At 46.1% G+C, this 23626-nt stretch overlaps 1 protein-coding gene across 7 annotated transcripts in view; it reads left to right on the forward strand.

The window, feature by feature from the left end:
• Positions 1-23626, forward strand: part of MYO7A (myosin VIIA) — a 58634-nt gene that overhangs the window by 10527 nt on the left and 24481 nt on the right. For 5 of the 7 annotated variants that reach the window (XM_058800607.1, XM_058800608.1, XM_058800610.1 and 2 more), the window contains 18 exons: positions 160-302; positions 390-503; positions 1332-1485; positions 2140-2216; positions 3443-3562; positions 4655-4797; positions 5156-5366; positions 5844-5979; positions 6391-6497; positions 15095-15232; positions 17304-17462; positions 17805-17897; positions 19259-19353; positions 20483-20567; positions 21433-21651; positions 21805-21912; positions 22463-22672; positions 23224-23427. In XM_058800607.1, the coding sequence (XP_058656590.1) occupies positions 160-302; positions 390-503; positions 1332-1485; positions 2140-2216; positions 3443-3562; positions 4655-4797; positions 5156-5366; positions 5844-5979; positions 6391-6497; positions 15095-15232; positions 17304-17462; positions 17805-17897; positions 19259-19353; positions 20483-20567; positions 21433-21651; positions 21805-21912; positions 22463-22672; positions 23224-23427 (2516 nt within the window). Of the gene's footprint in view, positions 1-159; positions 303-389; positions 504-1331; positions 1486-2139; positions 2241-3442; positions 3563-4654; positions 4798-5155; positions 5367-5843; positions 5980-6390; positions 6498-9850; positions 9908-15094; positions 15233-17303; positions 17463-17804; positions 17898-19258; positions 19354-20482; positions 20568-21432; positions 21652-21804; positions 21913-22462; positions 22673-23223; positions 23428-23626 lie in introns of all 7 variants that reach the window. The other 2 variants (XM_058800606.1, XM_058800604.1) reach the window with 2 other exon arrangements.

The following is a 23626-nucleotide window of genomic DNA, read 5'->3' on the forward strand; positions in this document are numbered from 1 at the left end:
CACATTGAGATGAAATTGATCCAGCCCAACTTAAGGGAAGGCTTTGGAGCTGCTTTTAACCCTCTCAGCCTCATTCTTTTGACTTTTCCCCCCTCATTGAGACCAGATCCATCATCCTCCCTGCATCAGACCCTCTCTAACGCACCATAATTCTTGCAGCTTTCGGGAACGCAAAGACCATCCGTAATGACAATTCCAGCCGGTTTGGGAAGTACATCGACATCCACTTCAACAAAAGGGGAGCCATAGAGGGGGCAAAGATTGAGCAGTACCTGCTGGAGAAGTCCCGGGTGTGCAGGCAGGTAAGGTGATACACCTGCAAGGCGCGGGCAGCTGACCTTTGCCATGCTGTTCTCCTCACAGAGCTGGCACTTGCTCTTCTCCTGCAGGCCCAGGATGAGAGGAATTACCACGTGTTCTACTGCATGCTGAGAGGAATGACCGTGGAGCAGAAGAAGAAGCTGGGTCTTGGGAAAGCCACCGACTACAACTACCTTGCAATGGTGAGAGAGCAGTGAAACAGAGGTTTGGTGGGGGTAGGGTGATGTGGTGAAAGTCCTTAGCAAGGGAAAAGGAAAAGAGAGGTGTTTCTGCAGCCAAGAGCTGCTTTGCTGGTTATTACCTTCCTGAGCCTTAGCCACAGGGTTTGACAGATCTCTTTGTCTCACCACCACGAGGCTCATAGTCTTAGTGGAAATCCTTAATCCCTGTGTCTAGACCAGGCTATTTCCACACTTTCTGTGAAGTAGAACACAAGCTTGGATGGGATGGTGTATGGTGCCCATGCCACATGTTTGGAAGTAGCCAGGGTGTTAGATAAGAACTGCTGCTCTTGAGGCAGTGATGGGTGTAGAGACGTGCTTGTCTGGATGGCATGTTCTCAGCAGAATATGGGGCTGAGCTGTGTGTGCTCCAAGTGTCTGACCAAGCCAGCAATCTCCAACCCCACTCCCTATATACCAGTGTTGATATCCAGAGGAGCTGATAGAAGCAGGTATAATTAGGCTGATGCATCATCAGCAAGGCTGGGACCCAGCTTTCCAACTGGATCAGTGGGAGCCTCCAGCTCTCTATGCCCACCTCAGAGAGCTTTTCTCTTCTGCTGATGGCAGTCAGACACAGGGTACCTGGGGACAACAGGATAACTGTAGGTCACAAGGCTCAGCACTGAGTCATAGAATATGACAAAGGGCAGAGCCAGATCCACAAGTTCAGCATCATCCCTTAAACAAAACCTTGCTGGTTTTGAGGGAAGCCCTGAGAGCTTAGGGTTCTACCCTGGTGCTCCCTGGCTTTGCCCCATGCAGTGTGTGCCCCGTTTGCCCCCCCAGGGTAACTGCACGACCTGTGATGGCAGAGATGATAGCAAGGAGTACGCCAATATCCGCTCCGCTATGAAGGTCCTCATGTTCACCGACACTGAGAACTGGGAGATCTCCAAGCTGCTGGCTGCCATCCTGCACATGGGCAACTTGCAGTATGAAGGTAAAAGGACAAAATACATGGTCCAGTGCACTGCTGCTCTTTATTCTGCCTGCTGACAGGGAGCCAAACTTAGGGATGGAGAGCTGTATCCAGAACACCTGTCAGGGTACCATGCCAGGGACTCAGTGTTTATTATGGCATTGTAAGGACAAGGAATAAAGAATAATTCCACCTGCCCACAGGAGCGCTGCCAGGCTGCAGTGTGCTCAATGACATCCACGTTTCTGAGTGTTGTGAGGTCGAATATGGACAGAGGTCATTCAGTAGACTCAGGTTTTACAAAGGGAGACTAATGGAGTGTTTGACAAGTGCCTGTGTGATTGGATATACCTTTGTAAATGTACCAAACAGCTCTGCTGTCAGAAATGACACAGTGATTTAAAAAGCCTCTTCAGAAGACAGAAGCCTAAAGCACTTAGATGCTAAAACATTTCTACATTCTTTACTATCTGGTCTGGCAGAGCAGAGTACAGGTGCTTTGCAGTCAGCAGCAGGACCCCAGCAGATGTGTGAACTTTTCTCTCCCTTCTGATGGCCAGATTTTGCCAAGACATCACAGGAGGCAGTGGAGAATGACCCTTTCCCTCACCCCATCCACTTTCTGCAGAGACATGTCCCTTGCTGATGGCTTTCCCTCTGCCTTTCTTTCCCCAGCTCGGACCTATGACAACCTGGATGCCTGCGAGGTTGTTCAGTCAGCATCGCTCATCACTGCGGCAACATTGCTGGAGGTCAGTGGCCCTGCAGTGCTGCTGGTCCCCTTCTGATTCCATCCCAGCTTTTTAGTATTGTGGCAAAGCTTTGTCCGAGCCAGCCTCCCCTTGCACCACCAGCTCTGGGAGGCTGAGGAGCCCTGGATAAGCCATATTGTGTCCTGCATTGGCAGCATGAAGGTGAATGTCTCCATCTGGGCTGAGTAGCCAGAGGAGGCTACAAAGATACTCAGAGGGCTGGAGCACCTCTTCTGTGGAGACAGGCTGAGAGATCTGGAGTATTTCAGTCTGGAGAAGAGAAGGCTCTGGGGACAGCTTAGAGCCCCTTTCAGTACCCAGAGGGGCTCCAAGAGAGCTGGAGAAGGGACTTTTGACAAGGACATGGAATGATAGGACAAGGCAGAATGGCTTCAAACTCAAAGAGGACAGGTTTAAATTAGGTATTAAGAAATTCTTCACTGAGGATGGTGAGGCACTGGAACAGGTTGCCCAGGGATTTTGTGGCTGCTCCACTTGTAGGCATGTTCAAGGCTGGGACTTTGAGCAACCTGGTCGAGCAGAAACTGCTCCTGTTGGGGGGTTGGAAGTAGATGATCTTTAAAGGTCCCTTCCAACCCAAAATATCCTATGATTCCATGATATTCCATGGTTATCTGAGTCTCCTTCATTCCAGCAGATAGGAACAGACCCTCTGGTGGGTCTAGCACATTGTACTAGAAAGGGCATCCAGAATACCTCAGTCCCTAAAGTAGGGTGTTTCCCTCAGTGATATAAATAAAGTTCATAATGGTACTTGAGATAGATGTCATATATATTCTGTGTGTCTGAAGAGGGAGGTGAGATGACCCTCACTGAAATCGTCCATGCAGTGACTGGAGCATTCTTCAGTGGCCTTCTCAAGAGCTAACAGGGACATCACCTCATCTCCATAGGCACTGCTGGCCCAGAGTGTGATCCACAGTTCTCTGTCCACTTAGAGAGTGGAGATTTGTCTGATGAAGTACAAAAACAGGTCAAGGTGATGCAAAGCTTTAACCCATGCTGGTAGCATACAGCTTTGCAGGCTTTGCTCTGTCTTCTCATCCTGTGTTCCCCCACCTCGTTAACATCTCATGCTAAGTCACAAGAACACCTTCCAGATTAAAATACAGTATAAAAATGTTAATTTTTCTCTCTGAAAAAACCTGTGTCTTCATTTGAGGTACAGCCCCTGTACAGCAGCTGTGTTTGATGTTGTCTGTCAGGTTGAGCCTCAGGACGTGATGAACTGCCTTACCAGCCGGACCATAATCACCAGGGGTGAAACTGTCTCCACCCCTCTCAGCATGGAACAAGCGCTGGATGTGAGGGACGCTTTTGTAAAGGTAAGTCTCAGGGCATTTCCTTGTGCCTTCTCTTGATAAGCTGAAGAAATTTGCCCCTTCTGAGACTGGAGCATCCACTGCACAGGAAAAGGGTCTCGCTTGGTGCTTGGTGAGCTCAGATCAGCAAATGCTCTTGAAACCATGTTCTACTTGGGATGTACAAAGAGTTGAGATGGAAGGAATGTATGTAACGTGCTCTGCAAGGGATTTGGCATCTGGATTGGAGATTGTCTGTACTCAAAGGGGACCTGCTGAAGGACCCAGCATTCTGAAATGGCTTTTCCTCAGATTCTAGAAAGATCCTCAGGTGCTGTAAATCAGAGCAACTCTACCAACACCTCCAGTACACACACCCAAATTTCAGGATTTGGGAACATGAGCAGCAATAAATACAGCTGAACAACGCAAGGCCAGGGATAGAGCAGTCTAGAAGCCATCAGAGCACTTAGAATATCTTGAGGCTTTGGAGTGAAGAAGGTTGATGGGATAGGTGTGGATCACTGCTGTGCTGTTTGCAGCCCCATGTAAAATTGCAAGACAAGCATTATTGGCATGCCTTGACCAACTTGGGTCCTCATTTTATCTGTGGGGAATTGGTCGATCAAGCTGGTTTGAAAGCTAGCTAGCCTGCAGTGTCTTCTCTAGTGGTGACGGGCCTTTGAATTAGTCTCCCCTCTTGGTCACACTACTGTAGCTTATAAAATAAAAATTAACAACAGTTCAAAGCATGAAGTTATGGAATTACTGAAGCAGCAATATCTGTGTCATTAGATCATCAGACTGTTCAGCCAGTGCTGCACTGTTTCAGTGAGCACCTTGTTCAAGTGAGCAAGATGTTCTTGCAGTGTAACATGGCTCTGCTCTGCTGATCTGTAGAGAGAAATGTGTGGAAACCAAGGAAAGGACTGTCTGGCTTCACTTTAAACCATGCCAAGAGTCTGGCACAAACATTGGTGAGCACATCCTCTAGGACTGTCTGGTTGTTGGCCATGCTTTAGGAGAACCTGTGCCATCAAGGGTGAAGTGGTGACACAGACTAGCAGGACAAAGTGCTGAACTGTCTCAGTGAGCTCCATCTTTGGAATGTTGCAGGGAATTTATGGGCGACTTTTTGTGTGGATCGTGGAGAAGATCAATGCTGCAATTTACAGACCTCCTTCCCAGGAACTCAAAAGTATCAGGAGATCCATTGGCCTTCTTGACATCTTTGGCTTTGAGAACTTCACTGTGAACAGGTATGGAGCCTGCAAAAGGAGAACCAGGTCTTAATCCTCCTTTACAAGCCCAAGCTCAAGGTCTTGCAGTCCTTTCACCTCTACTGAAGTGAAGTGGATTGGGTAGGACCAAGCCTATTTCTATATGAGAAATTATCAGAGTTAATCAATCAGTTTCTAAATTGATTTAGACCACACACATAACATTGTTTTGGGAAAAAAACTGATTGTCTGAACCAATGAGGAAATTCTAAGCCAACAGCAGCTTTACTGAGTGGTTGACAGGATTTGAGAGTATTGCTTAAAGCATGAAGAGAGATGTAGAAAAAATTAACGAGTGTGTATATAAAAAGGCCTTTTCTTGACCTTCCCTCCACAGTTTTGAGCAGCTTTGCATTAACTTTGCAAATGAAAACCTGCAACAGTTCTTTGTGCGCCACGTGTTCAAGCTAGAGCAGGAGGAGTACAACCTGGAGAACATCAACTGGCAGCACATCGAGTTCACGGATAACCAGGATGCCTTGGACATGATTGCCATCAAGCCTATGAACATCATCTCCCTCATTGACGAGGAGAGCAAGTTCCCCAAGGTGTGTTTTTTCTACTCAACCTTGCTGCCAGTGGCCCTCCTGATTTTATCCCCTTTGCACTTGCATGCTGGCAACCTGTGAGAGATCTGCTCAGCCCCAAACATACATTCACCAGTGGCCTGCCTATTTATAGTTTTTATTGCTCTCTTAAATGTTCTTCCGTCAGTGTCACAGAAACAAGTGTTTCTGATGGGAAAATATTCCTGCAAGAGGCTCAAAAACATCTATTTGCAAAGTTTAAGAGAAATAATGTTAAATATACTCCTTTTGGAGCATTATTTTGAATACAGAACTACATACCAATGATATTTAATTAATTTCTGTAATTTTTGCACTTGACATATCTTCTCCAACATATCACTTCTCAACATAAATGCACATTGTCACCAAGTCAAGAAAGAAATGTGCTATTGACTGGAAAATTATTTCAATGGGAACAGCCTTGGTTAAATGTCAGATTTTTTCGTGCATGTACAGGGTACAGATGCCACCATGTTGCACAAGCTGAACTCCCAGCACAAGCTTAACACCAACTACATTCCTCCGAAGAATAACTACGAAACCCAGTTTGGCATTAACCATTTTGCTGGAATTGTTTACTACGAAACAAAAGGTATGGGGCAGCTCCTAGGGCACTGCAGGGGGTGAGGGGATATTCATGGGCAGACAAGCCACTGCTGTGTTGGAGCAGGGCAGCGTGGTAGTCCTTGGTCGTGTCAATGTTTTCCTTTTCTGGCTGCAATGACTTGACCCCCCAGCTGTGCCCATGAGCTGCAGAGTTTGGTGCTGTTTCATTCATGTGTGCCTGTGACAGAATGGCGGTGCTTTGCACCATTGCATCCTCAGTCCAGTCTGAAGATGCACTTCTGTCTTCCTTCTCGTGGTCTCTCTCTCTCTTCCCACTCATTACTCCCATTACCTCACCAAGAACATCCAGTAATCCAACAACCCAGAAGCTGCTTGCAGCTCATGTGCTGACCATGTTGCACTGTGTCATCTATGTGTTGTCCCATTATTTCTCTAGGTTTCTTGGAGAAAAACAGGGACACGCTGCATGGAGACATCATTCAGCTGGTGCATTCCTCAAAAAACAAATTCATCAAGCAGATCTTCCAAGCAGATGTGGCAATGGTAATGCAGGCGGGAGAAGATGTTTATTCAGGAGGAGGGGTGTTCCTGGAAGGGGTGGAAGATTTGCAGAGTCATATTGCTCTGATGCTCCTTGGGGTGTTCCAAACCTGCTAGCGAGAGTCAACCATCAGGAAGTGTTAATGCAGTGTCATGGGTGCATCTACATTTGTGCCCCCAGTTCACTGCATTTGGTTCATCAAATCTTATTTTTTTGCTATCATGGCCCCTCAGACTTGTGTAGGGATTGGAACAATCAGGTTTGTGATTGTAGAAATCTGAGAGAAAGTAACTGTGCCTTCCAGTTAGGTCATCCAGATGTGTGTATTATAGAATGAGAAGTAAACTAACAGAGAGTAGGTTTAGATTAGGTGTTAGGAAGTTCTTACCTGTGAAGGTGGTGAGATGCTGATATAGATTGCCCAGAGAAGCTGTGGATGCCCCATCCCTCAAAGTGTTCAGATGTTCAAGCAATCTGGCCTACTGGAAGGTGTCCCTGCCTATGGCAGGAGGGTTGGAACTAGGTGACTTTGAAGGTCCCTTCAAACCCAGACCTTTCTATGAGTCCAAGTAAAAGCCAAATACTTGTCAACCAGAGTAGAACAAAGGGACAATCTTGCTGGTCCTTAAGCACCACAAGAAGACTTGAAGGGAACAGTTGTGTTTTACTGTTACAACAGCAGAGAGAGTTATGAAAGCTGAACTTCAAAGCTCCTCTTTCCACATCCCAGTTCTCCAGGAGGTTATGTGTCTACTCCACACTCGGTGTGAGAGAAGACTGTGTGCCCTGAAATTTCAGAGAAAGGCAGTTACTGCTGAAACCCTTTCCATCCCGTTTGAACATTTATTACTGGGATACCAGCTTAAATGCTGAGATTAGTGACCATTTCACTTTAGTAACACAAATGTGCAATATTTTCTTCAAGAAGTTGGACATGTAAATCTCTCTACTCATCCCTGCTTCCAGGATTAAAGTAGAAAGTGTTTTAAGATGTCAATCTTGCAGAATCTGAAAGCCTATACAGATCAGTCACTATGGCGAAATTCCCCAGTCTTTCCCAAGGCAAAAGTCATGGGACTGCAGAGGGTGTGGGAATAACATTTTTCAAAGCAAACACATTTTTTGACAGTCGGAGTCCCATTTCCAAATGCCAGCCAATGCCACTGATGGACCAAGGGATTTAGGGACTTTCAGGAGTGCCAATTTGTAAGTGCTGTATTCCTTTATTTGCCAAGGGAAAGAAATATTTACATTCCCAAGACATTTCTTTGAGTATGCTACATGCTGTTTTGCAAGCCTTGTTCATAAACTTCAGCCATTCAGTTTTACTCCTGATGAAATTAATGGTCATTGTCCTTTTGACTTCATTTGGAATAAACGAACATTTATCAATTACTAATTAAGCTACCAATTGGCATGACACTCCTGTTGGGTTCAGAGCTATCCTCAGAAGTGGATACTCCTGTTGAAGTAGACACTAACTCCCTTAGCATCAGTGCTGCTGCTTACTTTGCTTTTGATTGCTTATTCCTTGCTGCTTTTTATTTTTGGTGTAAGCTTTGCAGTTGACCTTGGAAGTGATTTCTTTCTTCTTTGGGCAGAGCAGAGATGCACTCTGGGGCATCAGTGAAAGGGTTTAAACAGTCACACAAGCTTTCTCACAGGGACCCCTACCAAAGCATCTTTAAAATATGCTGGAAGTATATTAATAGCAAAGTTGGGATGTCTGCCTGGATGTTGTCTAGGATCTGAGAACTGAAACCTCTGAAAACATTGGATCCCCTTTTTTTTTAACATAAACTGTTTGAGGTTTTTTTATAGTTTCACTAGACATCTTCAGAATCTGTCCCAAGTGGTGGTCTCTGTGCTTTGATACGTTAATGATGCCTGAGTTTCTTTTTGGAATGAGAGATTTTTAGCCCAATGTCATGGAACTGGAAGAAGAGCCAACATCGTGTGCAAGCTCCTCTAGTCATGCACACTGTCGCTGTGAACCTGGAGAGCACTAATTTCCTGAACACCGCCACTAAAATTCTCAGACAAGCAGGATCCAACATGGGGCTGAGATGTTTTTGCCATTGCTTTCCACCAATGTTTATTAATGTCTGCAGCCCCTCTATTAGGACATGTGCCCCAAAAGAAGGAGCAAGTGAGCCTGGGTCACAGAAATTGACTGCACGTAGCAAAGCTCTGTGGTGAAGTGTCCTTGGAATGCCTTGGAGCTGTGCATGCCTTCCCCCAGCTTCAGTGAGGCCCCATGTGTAGGAAATTTCCAGAGACACTTAGGCTTGGTCAATCAAATGTAACATCTCTTAAAGAGAGACAAGTGGCTGTTCTGCTAAGGCCTGAATCAAATCCTGAGGCATTTTGCTCTACACGTTCCAAACTTTGGTCCTCAGGAGCTTATTGATGAGTTTGTAGGATTTTGTGAGTCAGGTACAAGTAAGTCCACATCTACTTTACATTCAGTCTTTCAGATGGGGCCCTTATATTCCAGAAACTTGAGAAAGCCACAGATCAGAGAAATTTGATAACTGGCTGAGATTGTATATTTGAGTGTTGTAGTAACTGTTTGGTCCCTGAAAGACCTAATACCTGTACACAATGAAACCTGTGGGGTGAACTGGGCATTTCTGAAGCACATGGGGCTGTAAAGTCTCATTTATTCATGGTCATCACAGAGAGGGTTTATCTGCATGTGTTTGCTGAACAGGAACATTGCTTTGAGTGGTGCCAGGTGAAATTATGGATTAAGTGGGAGTTGTACACTGTTCCTCTGAGGAATCAGCTGGTATGGTCTGGCAGCACTGCTTGTTCAAGGAACAGGTAGAAGGAGCAGTGGAGGATGGAACCCTGTAAAGTGAAAAACAAATGGGAAACTGGGGGGCGGGGTGTCTTTCCCCTTGGCAAAAGTTTAAATTCTATCAAAAATACCTGATTTGGGGATTAAAATTAGGGAGGAAGGGCGAGATTTCTTTACAGTTTTTGTGGTTTGTTCCTGGCACCTTGCCGGCCACTGTATATTGAGAGCAGAGATGTGTGAGGTAGAAGAGTGGGAATGGCTGAAATTGGATAGATAGTGATAAAAAATGTATAAAGTTTGTTTCCAAGAAGCAAGAGCTGAACACTGGCAGTTACCTCAGAGAAGTGAACATCAAGACGAAGGAAAAAATCCAGGAGAGGGTCATACAAAAATCTAAGAATTAATGCATTTTGTTCATGAGATATATAACAACTGGACTTCCAAGACTAAAAATGTCAGGCTCCCATTTCAGTTATTCCTTCTTTTCACTATTTGCTCTTCTCTGTCTCTGTTTTGTGTTTTGTTTTGTTTTTTTACCTGTGCTTCGTGTAGTTTCTCTGTGGCTATGCATCCAGCACATTTGGCCAGTCGCCCACACCCACACCAAAGGTAAACTGAATACATGAGTTCCTCTTTTGTATACTCACCTCTCCTTGGCAAGGATTGTGCTTTACTCCTGTTGGTTTATTCCTCTTCCTGCACTATCTATAGAGGATCCATTTCAAGTGACCAATGTGTTGGAGAGCATTTTTACAGCTTGTTGAATAGATACAGGGGTATGACTGTGTCACTTAATTCTAGGACACAACTCAGAACAACTTTGTAGTGATGGGAATTTGGTTTGGATAAAATCAGAACCAGGCTCAGCCAAGGTTTTGAGGATTTTTTCCTGATATTTGAATCATTCTAAATAATGTCAGATGGATCATCTGGAATTTGGCTGTTGTTTACCGTGGTGCCACCATTGGCTGCAGTGGGACATTATTCCTCCAAACAACTGCAAATCTCACCCTGTGTTACACTTTTTGAGGCAAGACAGCTCACATGCAGAGACCCCTGGATTGTATTTCTGGGTTGTTAGGAAATTATTATGCTATTATTTTTGGAGGTGGAAGGTTAGGAAATTATTATGCTATTATTTTTGGAGGTGGAAACATTTTCTTTTTCAGGGGGGACCTCAGATCCAAGCCTTCAAAGACAAGATAATATGAAATTTTGTTGTGATCATCAAAATAGACTTTTAGCACCTCTTTTACATCTTTTCTGTTGCATCTCAACTGCTGACTGGTTCTGATAACTTCCAAACCTTGCTTGCTAGTTATTTGGCCATAAGGTAATATTGTGTGCTAAAAAATTTATGATATAAGCTTTGTGACTGCTCACATTTTCTCAGCCCCTTGATAACCAGAGGATTAGCCTACTTTTCAAAATTCAACTCTTTGCATGGGGCTGAATTTCATCCCTTTTTACTTCTGCAGTATCTTGGATGTTTGGATTTGGAATTCCAATGAGGAGGATCTGACCCAAAATGACTGAAAGACATTAATTCCAGAGGTGGACTCCTTCCCCTCTGTATCATGGTGAAAATTGTTTCAATTGGAACATATCACTGGGCCTTGCTCTACAGTTGTACCAAAAATAATAGTCTTTCCTGAGTTAGGATACAAGAGAGCTGGAGAGGGCCTTGAGGCCTTGAGTGATTGGACAAAGAGAATGGCTTTAAAGTGAAAAAGAAAATGTTTACTTGAGGTATTAGGAAGAATTTCTTTCCTGTGAGGGTGGTGAGGCACTGGCACAGGTTGCCCAGAGAAGCTGTGGATGCCCCATCCCTGGCAGTGTTCTAGGCCAGGCTGGATGGGACTCTGAGAAACCTGGTCTAATAGAAGGTGTCCCTGCCCATGGCACTGGGGTCGGAACTAAATGAACTTTAAGATCCCTTCCAACCCAAACAATTAATAATTCTGTGATTCTATGGTGGGATTAAATCCAGGAGACAAATGTGCAAAATGTGTCAGAAATGTTTAGACCAGTTTTTTCCTCCGAAGATGTCAACAGGTGATACAGGGAAATGGGAGTTTTGTTGTTGTCATAGTTGATCTTACAACTAAACTTTGTGGTTTGTAGGTTTTCTAATGAATAATAATAGTTCATATTTGTTAGACACTGAAGCAAAGGTGGAACAGCCAAGATAAAAATGATTTTTCATATATATATATATATATATATATATATATATATATATACACACATATCTATATGCATCTCAATAAGTTTGTAGTTCAAAACAGTGATACTTGGCACTGTTATGTAGCCCAAGTCACCATTGCATTGGAAGGCACTTTCCAGACTGCACAGCCTTTAGGAGGAAGACTCTCTTCACTATATGATGCTGCAGAATGAGGTGGCCTCAGCTTTCAGTGGTCACCTGAAGGTCACTCCAGTGACATTTCATATAAAAATATTACAAAGAAAAGCATCATTTTGCCCAGAGACTGCATGTCACATTGGCATGGCTCAGTTTAGTGATCATACAATCCTAAAGAGATGGGAGGATGGTCCTTTGTCCAGAACCTTTCCCCAGAGTATTGCTGGTGGCACATGCTTCACCCTCCTTCCCTAGATGTCCTCAAGCATTTCATCTTTCTGCATTTCCACTGAAGCAGGCTGCCATCTCCTGATGTGTTTCTGCTGCACCTGCAGCCTTGTCATTCAAGGAGGAGAAGGTGCAAAGAGACAGAAGGAATAACCCCTACCATTTCTGGCTCAGTGACATTTCTCCTTGTAGTTGCCATTCTCCTTGCCTTTTGTCTTGGTGTTGCTGCAAACAGCCATGTATGTGTTTGCACTTCCAAAGTTCAGACTGGCTTGAGATGGCAGAAAGAAGCAGAATTGAAGCATGTCTGGATGTCATGCTGGTCTGCATATAATTCTAAACTCTCTTCTGCATGCTCCTTTTCTGTAAATCATATATTTCTCTTCTTTTTCTTGTTTTGCTCTTCTGTTTTTGAGTGTTTTCCTCCTTTGATGCTAAGTACAGGCTGAGTGCTGCAGTCTGGGGTACAACACCTGTGAATCCTGCTCATCTTTCCCCATTTTACGCAGGTCTCACCCTCCCTTCTACTGGGCTTTGTATGAACACAAGTGAAGAGAGTCTGAGTCCCAAAGATGTTACAGTCTCAGAATTTGAAAGCTAGAAAGTGTCTGGCCAGGGAAAAGCAGTATCAACCCTTTCTCCATCAGTCTATGGGGACTGGGTCTGGCTTTAGCTTAAAAAGTGCTTCTCCTCTGCAGTAAATCCTGTATTTTCAGTGCCTTGCTAGGCTGTGTTGAGAGGCTGCTCCACTCCTTTTTTTTTTTTTTTTTTTTTTAAGTCATTTTGTTGAAGGGTCATTTTGTTGAAGTAAGGGAAGAGGTGTGATTCTCTCCAAGCTGGTGTTGAGGTGAGGCAGAAGAAACCACAATTGAGTGGTGTCACCCATCCCTGAAGGATGAGGCTGATGCAAAACACTTGTCAGGTTATTTATTGTACCTCTGAGAGCCTGAAAAGTGCCCACCATTGAGAGGGATATGTGCACAATTGTCAGGCCCTGAAATGTCGTCCCTGAATGGGATGATGTGGTCTTGACAGGGGGAGCCCAGACTGCTCTATTTGGACAGGAAGACAAGCTGCTCTCTGGTCACTGTCCCTTCCTTCCAACCCCTCCCAGCAAAAAGCCCTCAGATGTAAGGATGGAGATGGCACCACTGCTTTTTTGCCAGATCTGGATGCATGCAGGAAAGAAATGCAAGGCACCAGCAAGCTGGAGAGGCATTTCTTGCTGTCTGGGAGCAAACCACTTGTGCATTCCCTTGTAGACCCTTGTACAAAGTTTTGCTCCCTTCCTAACACCATGGCTTAAAAATTATCTCTCCCAGCCAAGCCCAAACTGACTAAAATTTGGCTAACATGCAGTTGTTTCAGATTGCCAGCCCTGTTCCTGCATCTGTTGCTGCTTCCAACCCCTGTGGCTATCCTTCCCCACCTCACAGAGGTGACCTCGTGTGCATAATTAGCAATGTGATGAGAAAACATTCATCAAAGCCTTTCAAACCAGGATTCTTGCTGAAACAGCCTTTTCCTCAGAAAATCTGCAACAAAATAGGAGAATCAGACTCTCCAGTGCTCTGCAGGTAGCAGCTGTATCCATTAATTACCCCAGATTTGTTAACAGTTTGTCCTTCTGGGGAGGATTTTGCTGGGAGAGATCGCTGGTAGCCCCCCATGCTGTTCTTGGCAAGCAGGCCAGGTTTTTGTGGTGTTTGCATGAGCTGGGTTTTCTCTTGTTGGAATTCCATGACGACTTTGTGCTTGTCTTGATTGGGTTTGTCTCAACATCACATCGAGCCTGAGCTGTGTAAACTCTCTGTTCGTGGCAAAGGGGTTGGACTAGAGGGAATGTGTAATCCCTTCTGATCCAAACTATTCTGTGATTCTATGGAATTCCTCAGTTTTGGGGGGTGAGAATGTTAAAGGTTATTAGTGATGTGTGGTGAAGCACATGTAAAAATTTTAGCAAAAGTAGAAATAAACACAGTAACAGAAACGTGCAGATAAACACTGCAAAACATGGCAGCAAGGCCAGTGCAGATGAGGATTTTGTGACTCCACACATGGCTTGACCACGTGCAAATAAGAGGATATTTGAAAGAAAAATGCATTAAAATCCTGCTGGAATTCTCCCTTTGGGAATTCTCTAGCCATCAGGTCATGTCACAGGTCATGTTACATGCTCAGCCTGTCTTTAGTTAAGAGGGAGTTACCTCCTGGTGCCCAACTCTTCTTCCAGCCCTCCAGCATTACCTGCTGCTCCACAAAGGCTCCCTGAGCACCAGATCCCACTAGACACACAGTACCACTGTGACTGATGTGTAATGAGCTCAGGTAATAGTTTCTGGCATGTGAAATGAGCTAGGGACTTGATTTGGAGGTGGTTTAACAAGGTTTTCCCAAAACAGGGAGAAGAGACTATTAAGGGAAACATACACAGTCTCATTTAGAAACACTTGCCCCAAAATAGAGATTGGATTATTAATTTGACCAGGGAAGCTGAACCAAGAAAAATACTCCAAATCTTCCTGATCTCCCTAAATACTCACCTCATTTAGTCTAGTTAATATTCTTCTCCAAAAGCAACTCAAATTTGTGGTAGTACAGGCTGAGGAATCTCAGCAGAAGTTTCTGGAACTGTTGCAGTGTCACCCTGCAACAAGCATTCTCCTGGGTTATTTTTTACCCTAAATGAGTCTCTGGTTCTTGTTCCAGGGAGCAGGAGGAGCCCTGCCTGACACAAGGAACCATGACAGAGGATTTGGCATGCCCATGCTGCAATGCATGGGGACAGGGAAGCCCACACTGCTCCTGAGAGCATCCCCGGGCAGGTGCACTGCCCCAGGCTGTAATACAGAGAATTTTGATGGCCCAGAAGAGCCTGTTTGCTCCTATAGACAGATCTTCCTCTTGGCTCTGCACAGGGAAGATGGGTTTTCCAGTCACACAGGGAGGTTCAAGCAGGAGAAATTAAACCATGGCACTTTTCCTGCCTGCACAGAGCCATATGGAGTAGGCTGCCAGTGCCCGGCCATTGCAAGTTCACAGGCTCTGCCCTTCCCCTCTCCTGCCACAACTTTCAGCCACCTCTGGCCCCGCTCCCCCTCCAGCCCTGGCTGTTGCAGGAGGTTCCTGGGGACGTGGCCAGAAGGGAAAGCCAGTGTTATCCTTTCATTTCCTGAGTGCGCTGCTGCGCTGCGGTTTTGCAGGGAGCGGAGACGAGGAAGCGCTCGCCAACGCTCAGCAGCCAGTTCAAGCGCTCCCTGGAGCTGTTGATGAGGACTCTCAGCGTGTGTCAGCCCTTTTTTGTCCGCTGCATCAAGCCCAATGAGTACAAGAAACCCATGGTAAGTCCTGCTTTTCTCTCTTGGTTGGTTTTTGTATGGGACTGCCCGTGGAGTCATTCTGCCCTGCAGTTACTGGCAAAACTCCTGTGGGCATCAGTGGAGTCAGGATTGAGCCTGCATGCTTGGAAAAGCAACCCACAGCCTGCTATGCAAGCAACAGAGTCACTAAAGGGTTGGAAAAATCAGGCACTTGCTTTGCAGTCCAACAGCACCCCAAAACGTTTTGCAGGGCATAAAGGCTGACCCTGCCTTTCTTCTCAAGGACAATCTCAAGGAATTCATCCTGCAGACCCTTATCCTATAGGAAATTCCTCTCCATTTCCATAGGGGGTAGGCTCCTTCCTGCTAGAGACTTCAGCTGAGCCCTGGGTTTAGTTCTGTGGCAGAGCTCAGTGCTTTCTAAAAATCATCTTCCCATGGGTGTTTTCCTAAAAATCTTTGCTCACAATGGATCTCCCTTATTTTAAATCCTGTTTGGTCATTCCCACTGCCTATTTTTTTTTCTTCACCAATTACAAAAGCATGGTTCTAAAAGCAGAGGAAAAAGGGCAAAATAGCACAGAGGAAACATTAGAGGAGTTATCTTGCTCCAGTTCACAGTGATTTGCTTCAAAAGCAATGAACATTATGGGGGTAAACTTTTGGGAGCAAATAAGAAGGAGGGAGAGGGCTCTCAACCACCCTGACCACGAACTGCTCATGGAAGGGCTCTCCGAGTTTTACAGCAGAAGGCAGGTGATAAGGTGGGTGCTGCACACTTTGATGTACTCCCCACACCTTGCAGGATCAGACACTGATGCTGTGAGCAATCACTGTTTCCTGCCTGCCAAACTTAATTGTGGTACTGTTTGGAAAGGAAGAACTTTATTTAATAAATAATCTAGCCAGGGCTGGAGCTTCATCTAAAGTCAATGTCTGTTAGCAAAGCTCAGCTGAGTGCAGAAAAGTATAAAATCCTGAATTTCAGGGCTGTTATCTACAAGCAGTGTTTGTTTGAAACTTTTTTTTGCTGTTCAGAGAACCTAATAGGATGTAGAGCAAAAGGTCTGGTGGTCTCTCAGACCATTTTACTGTGCTCTTATCCTGGTTTTGGTGAGAGTAAAAACCAGTTAATGGAATATAAACATTTAACAATATGTCTGATGTGTGATTGTCATCTGAGCAGAGATTAGAACAAGACCTTCTTTTTGGACATAGGCAATGATGAGAAATAGGTGTACATCCTGAACTGATGTTAGCAAATCATTCTATATGCCCTTATTATGAACTGTTTTTACACCTGGGTGTCTGGAATTCAGTCTGGTATTTTGACTTCTGCATAGGAAGTCTGTATTTCATCAGGTCTTATAAGTACTAAGCCAGAAGTCTCTGTTCAAACTATTTGTCTACAAAACTTTCAGTGAGACAGGAAAACAGTTTGAGGTTTGAAAGAATCAGACAAAGAGAAATTAATCTCCCCATGAAACAAATAAGTGGGTGAGCTAACACTAAACCAGAGACTGCAGTGTGACATGAAATGTAATTTCTTGCTAAATTTAATTTTGGCCTTGGCTTAATAATCCAAAGGAAAAGCAATCCCAGATAAAGGCACACAGAGCTGTGCAGGGTGACTGCAAAAGAGAACATTGTCTGAGAGATCATTTTCTGTCCCTGCCTTTGAAGGAAAACGTACTGATAGTGATAGGAAATGGCATGGCGGAAGTGAAAGGTCAGTGGAAAGTCCTGGCTGTTTGTTACTTTATGTTATTCTAAAACTTTTACTTCCTTCTGAAATGTGCTTTAGGGGGGAAAAAATTGTTTGTATTGAGATCCTGGCTGATGTTCTCTAGGTCCATATATCATACCATGCTGCTGCTTCTGAGTATTGTTCTGGTTAGTCCAAGAAAAAGGCGTGGGATGAATTAGATAACAAAACCATGCAAAGAAAATCAAAAATGTCTCCAGCAGCCTGTGCCTCATCAGGCCCGTGTGGAGGACAGCACGGTTGCCCATAAGTGCAATGAACTAGCCCTGAAAGATTTGTACTCAAACCCCTGGTGATTTGATTTGGTGTCCTGTAACCCCCCCCCAGCTGTTTGACCGGGAGCTGTGCGTCCGTCAGCTGCGGTACTCAGGGATGATGGAGACCATCCGCATCCGCCGGGCGGGATACCCCATCCGCTACACCTTCGTGGAGTTTGTGGACCGCTACCGGGTGCTCATGCCGGGGGTGAAGCCAGCCTACAAGCAGGTGAGAGTCCTCCTTCACAGGCAGTGAGCACTCTCTGCTAGGCAATCTCCAGAGATATTTATGGGGTGTGCCTCCTCTCCAAAATCAACTATGCAACATATGATCCCCCAGTGTCACAGTGGTGCTCTGGGCTTTCCAAGTGAAGAAAAATGGTTACAGGTCTGGCAGGGACAGGTACCATATTCAGGCTGTCTCACTTATCTTAAACAAAGTGACAGTAAAGCCATAAAAAGCTCATTAGCAGAAAACTGCAGGATTTGGGACCAGAAGAGGTTTACACTGGGCCTGGGAGGAGCAGTGGATGAGTCTGGTCCTGGTGAATCCCAGCTCCTTTTCTGTCAGGGTGACCTGCGTGGGACCTGCCAGCGCATTGCTGAAGCAGTGCTGGGGAAGCATGATGACTGGCAGATTGGCAAGACAAAGATATTTCTAAAGGTGGGTGGTTCTCCACGTTCCCTCTTGGGATCCATCTTGGATCCTTGCCTCTGGAGGTGTCTCCTACCATTTCCTTTCCATCACAAGACATACCTCTTTTCCATGGTCTCTGGGCTGGCATGTCAGTGGGTAGACCTTGGCTTAAGGCAGAACATCTGGGGCCGGTTTAGGAGCAGCAGGCAGGAGGAAGTGCTGACATGGTGCCAGCTCTGATGCATTCACAAATCCATACCGACACAAAAATGATCACATCCAGTGCACAGCCTTTTCCCTCCTGGGCTGAGTGGTTCAGCTACCTCTCCTGCCTTCACCCAAAAGGCACAGCAGCAGGAGGGATGCCCATGCAGAGCCCTGCAGAGAGAGGGACATAAGCACAACAGATTCATTTTTCTTCTGCACATCCTTGCGCAACCCAAGATGTGCCTACAGTCTCCTTTTCTGCATCAGTCCAGCTGATGCAGAGCAGTCCAACAGCCCTGCAGCCCTGCAGCCCTGCAGCCCCTTACACACTCATCTTTTCTTACAAACCCATTCCTCTGCTGTTCTTGGAAGGTGAGGCTTCTCTTCAGCAAAAATCACAGTGATAAACCGTGATTGCTTACACCTAAATTCACCCCCAAATCCCACTGCCAGCACAAACACCCCCATCTCTTCCCTAGAACTTGTTGGCACTAGTTGCTCTTTCCAGAGCCTGTTATCAAGATTTCACAGCTGTCAGGGCAGGAAACAGAGAAATTGGGAGGCCCTGAGGGGCCACAGGAGGTCGAGCAGAGCAGGAAACACGTGGAACTGCCTCTGCTGCACGCAGTGTGGCATGGCTCAGCTTGCCATGCCTGGGAAAGAAAGCTGCATCACACACAACATGGGAGGAATCAGAATAAAGCTTGGATTGGTGTATCTGAAAGCCTCAGGGCAAAGGAAATTCAGTGTTTTGAAGAGCTTTTTTTTCCTTAGGTTAGGGAAGCATTGCAGTCTTGGCTGGAAGAAGTGATGGGACCCAGGTAGCCTGGAGTTTGTTTGCAAACCTCTCCAGTGCTCCTAGGAGCTGCTCCCATGGCTGAGAGCACTAGGAGGGAGCTCTGCAAGGAGGGGCAGTGTAATTCAGCTGTTTTCAGACTGTGAAGTATTGCATTTGCAGCTTCTGGATGACCTGATTCATTTGGGAATGAAGACTATAGATCACTAGGGTTTATGTTAGGACTTCCCCAGTGAGCAAGTGGCATAATACTTGGGATGTAAAATGACCCCAGAGTTTATTTTCATCAGTTATCCTGGGGAAGGGTCTTGTACCACCCACTCTGACCACATATCAGGCAGAGGAAGAGCCTGAGACATTGATGTTGTGTTGCTTCCTCCCACAGGACCACCACGACATGCTGCTGGAGATTGAGAGAGACAAGGCCATCACGGACAAAGTCATCCTCATCCAGAAGGTGGTCCGTGGGTATAAAGACAGGTAGGTATGAACCCCATTGCCAAATGGGAGGTGGGCTATGTGGGATACTTCATCCAACAAGTGGATCCTGGAGGCTGCATTACTTCTTTGGTGCCTAGATGACCAGAGGGGACCCCTGATGTGTTGACACTCAGGTGCAGCAAGTACTAGAGGAAAACAGTAGAGGAAACAAGAGGATAACTGTGTTATCTGCCTCAAACCTGCACAGAATAGGATGTTCTGTCCCTGTTCAGTGCCATCTTCAGGGAATGTGGTGTTGCTATGACAGTGCAGCAGAGGGCTCTGAGCCACCTGAAGGCCATGCTGAGGCCATGATCTCCAATCTATGGAGATCCCCGCAAGACTGCCGAGGGAACGCTGGGTCACCACTGCTACTAAAGTTGCTCTCCCCAAAGCCCAAGGGGTTCAGAACTATTCCCTTTGCAACCCAGTTTCGAGACATAGGAAGAGGACAGGTAGCTCATGGCACTCTTGTTGATGAAGAGGGGGAGCCACAGCCAAGGACAAGCTTCACCTGCAGAGGAGGGACATTTCTTGGGGTTTTATGCTCTTTGAGTGTCCAAGCCACAGCTGTGACTCAGGTTGTGCTTTGCAGAAAGGGTACATGCTAAATAACTCATCAGTCTTTCACACACACTGATTGTAGTGAGACGAAACCCCCCAAGGCCTCCCAACACAATTGTCTCCATGTTGTCTACAGGTAGGATCAGATCAGGCTGAGAAGGACTGGAGGAGCAGATAGGGATAGCAGCGTGGTGTTGGTGAGGTTTGCTCTCAGTCATTTGGGTGGGATTCAATCCATTTTCAGGTGCTAGAATGAAATGGGCAGGACACATAGGGATGAGATTTTAGGTGTGAGAAGAGGATGCTGGGCTGGGATTCCTATCATCTCCTGTTCTTCCCATTTCCATAATGTGGCATAATCTCCCTGCAGAGACCTCTCAGAGAGAGTGCCTACAGAAGTTTTTATGAAAGCAAGGAAAGTTGGGGAAGGAGATATTTTTAAGCCAAAAATGGGGTGGTTGTTCCACCTGGACCCTCAGATTCAAATCTCAAAGAAATAAGGCCCAGGAGATGATGATAACTTGTGACCAAACCACAGAGGTAAATAATTGAAATGCTTTTGCAGGTCCAATTTCCTGAAAGTGAGAAATTCAGTCCTGATGATCCAGAGATACTGGCGTGGACATAACTGCAGGAAGAACTATGGTGCTGTAAGTACAGGAGTGCTTCCTCACACCTCTGCCTTCCTGCCTCTCTAACCTGGGACATACATAAGGGTTTCCTGGTTCAAAATGTCCCATTGAATGTCAGAAGTGGTGAGGTTGGCTTTTATCAGTTGGAGTGATGAATGGAAGTTTGCTCTTTTGCTTTGTTCTCTCATTGAAGAGACCATCTTCTAGCTGTCCTCTCCCCTGTGACTTATATGTCCATTGCACCAACTGGTCATTTGGGGTTTTGTAAGTCTTCCCCTAGTTTCCAGATGACTGAAAACTCAAGGGCAGCTTCCTCTAAAAAATGTACTCCATCTCCATGTGGAACCATATTTGAATTTCTCACCCTCCCAGTCCATAGTCCTCTTCTCTTCCCTGTTCCAACTGGTTTTGACCCAACAGCAGAGTCTTTTGGAAAGTGTATTAAGGTCTAAAGTATCTCAGTATAATCTTTCAAGCCTTCAACTTGATAGAAATAGCCACTTCCAGGCTGGCTAGGATGCTGCCTCCTGCCATCAGACAGCACCTTGACTGTCAGGCAGGGGTTTTGCAGGTGCTGGACCTCCACAGGAGCAACCTTTATGACTCGTGACTACCTTGGAGTGGCCAACCAGACATCCTGAGGCCTCTCAAAGGCTCAGTGGGGAACAAACTGTGTTTGTCCTTCCTGGGCTTTGAATCAATGCAGCAGCCAGACAGCTTCATTTCTCCACCCTCTTGGAGAACCTCCCTCCAGAAGGTTGTGGGGACTGATTTCAGTGGCCTGTATTTACAGCCGTGCAAGCAGGAGATTAGCAGTGGAAATCTGCTTAGGGTGGGTGAGGCCCGGGCTGGTGGGGTGGTCTCATCCTTCTCCCTCTGGCAGATGCGGATTGGCTTCCTGAGGCTGCAGGCCCTGTACCGATCCCGCAAGCTCCACAAGCAGTACCACATGGCTCGCCGGCGCATCATCGAGTTCCAGGCGCGGTGCCGGGGCTACCTGGTCCGCAGGGCTTTCCGGCACCGCCTCTGGGCCGTGCTCACCGTGCAGGCCTACGCCCGCGGCATGATCGCCCGAAGGCTCTACAAGCGCCTCCGGGGCGAGGTGAGTACCGTGGAGGAGGAACGGAAATGGGGAGAGGGGAGAAACACCTGCTTCTGTGTCGTGTGCTCTTGGGATCCAATTTTAAAGGGGAAAAAATAATTCCAAAAATAATTAGATGCCTATTCAGAAAGTCTCTTCTGTTTATTCCCACAGTATTATCGACGCCTGGAAGCAGAGAAACTTCGGCTGGCAGAAGAGGAACGACTTCGAAAGGAGATGAGTGCCAAGAAAGCCAAAGAAGAAGCAGAAAAGAAACACCAAGTACATGGGGACTGATCTCTTTGTGGGGTTCTGTCTGTTCTCCAGGAACTAGTTTTGCTTCTTTGAGAGGCAATGACAAAAATATCTAAGGGATTTCTGCCCTGCTTGAGTGATTTGTATTTAATTCACCAAAGTACTCTGTGCTCTATTAGTTTGAGTCTGGTCCAGAATTTCTGATTTGCTGCATGGGAATGCCAGAGATTATAGTTATTATTCACTTTTGCTATTGTATAAAGGGGGAACTGGGACACTCTCTGTGTGTGTGGACATGCAGGGCTGTTGTGTAAAAGAAAAAAATTAGGTCACTGAGAGTTGCTGTGCATGGACCAACACCCCTAAACAGGCACTAAGGAATGGGGAAAATGCATTGCTTTGTCCTTCTGCAGCTGGGGAACTGAGACATGGACATGTCACTGATTTGCTCCAAGTCATGATACAGATAGAGTGCCCTAAGCACCAGGCAGCCTGCCTTCCTAAATCCATGCCCTGTGGAACTTACTGCCAGCTCTTTGGAAGGAGCAGTTCAGTCACTGCACTTCTCCCTTTGCAGGTACGCCTGGCCCAGCTGGCACGGGAAGATGCAGAGAGAGAAGTAAAGGAGAAAGAGGAAGCACGTCGGAAGAAAGAGCTCTTAGAAAAAATGGAGAGAGCTCGCAATGAGCCAGTGAATGACTCAGAAATGGTGGACAAAATGTTTGGATTCCTGGGAACAACCTCCTCTCTTCCTGGCCAGGAGGGACAGGCACCCAATGGCTTTGAGGTACTGGAGATGAACAGGAGCCTAGCTGTCACATGACAGGCATTAGCAAAATATTAATAGATCAAGAAAGAGTACAGTAATAAGAAAGTGGGTCTCTGAAGGCTTCCTTCAAGGTCAGGCTCTCCTGTGTGACCCCAGAGGGTATTGTGCTGTGGCTAGAGATGGGCAGGCATCCTGACATCTTTCCCTGGGACTACCACATGGAGGAGAGTGCTATCATTATAGGGTCATCAAGAACTTGTGGCCTTTGAGATCTTTCCTTTTAGGTTCATCACAGCTCATGGTATTTAGCTCTTAGACATCCTTTCCTCATGCTATGCATAGGGCATGCTTGTTGTATCTTCTACTGCTCTGGGGATATTCCTGGGCACAGGCATGTCCTTCAAAACTTGGGCTTTGCATGGGCTCTAGAGCTATATTCCATGTTTTTCTTCCAGCTGACTTTTTGTTTTGGGATGGAAATCAGACTGACAGAAAAGTCAGGCCCAAAGGGAAATGGTAGTTTGATATCCAAAGCCATGCTGAGTGTCTGACGTTTCCTTCCACAACAGGATCTTGAGCAAGTCCAGAAGGAGCTGGAGGAAGAGGACCTGGATGCAGCATTGCCTCTCCCTGAGGAGGAGGAAGAAGACCTCTCAGAGTACAAATTTGCCAAGTTTGCTGCCACGTATTTCCAGGGCACAACAACACACACGTACATCCGCCGGCCCCTCAAGCAGCCTCTCTTGTACCATGAAGATGAAGGAGACCAGTTGGTGAGGCAGGGGATGAAAAACCTTGTGCAGGGCTGGGTGGGTTGGAGCAAACCTGGGTAACCCTCCAGCCAGAGAGAGTTTCCAATTTGGGATACACTCATCTGCTACACGTGTCCATGACCACTGCCCACCAGTATGCTTTGAGTGCTGGTAGAACAGGGAATATCAGGGGGATGGAGCATTAAAGAGGAGGGTCCCT

This window comes from Ammospiza caudacuta, chromosome 2, assembly GCF_027887145.1.
Source record: "Ammospiza caudacuta isolate bAmmCau1 chromosome 2, bAmmCau1.pri, whole genome shotgun sequence".
Taxonomy (NCBI): Eukaryota; Metazoa; Chordata; class Aves; order Passeriformes; family Passerellidae; genus Ammospiza; species Ammospiza caudacuta.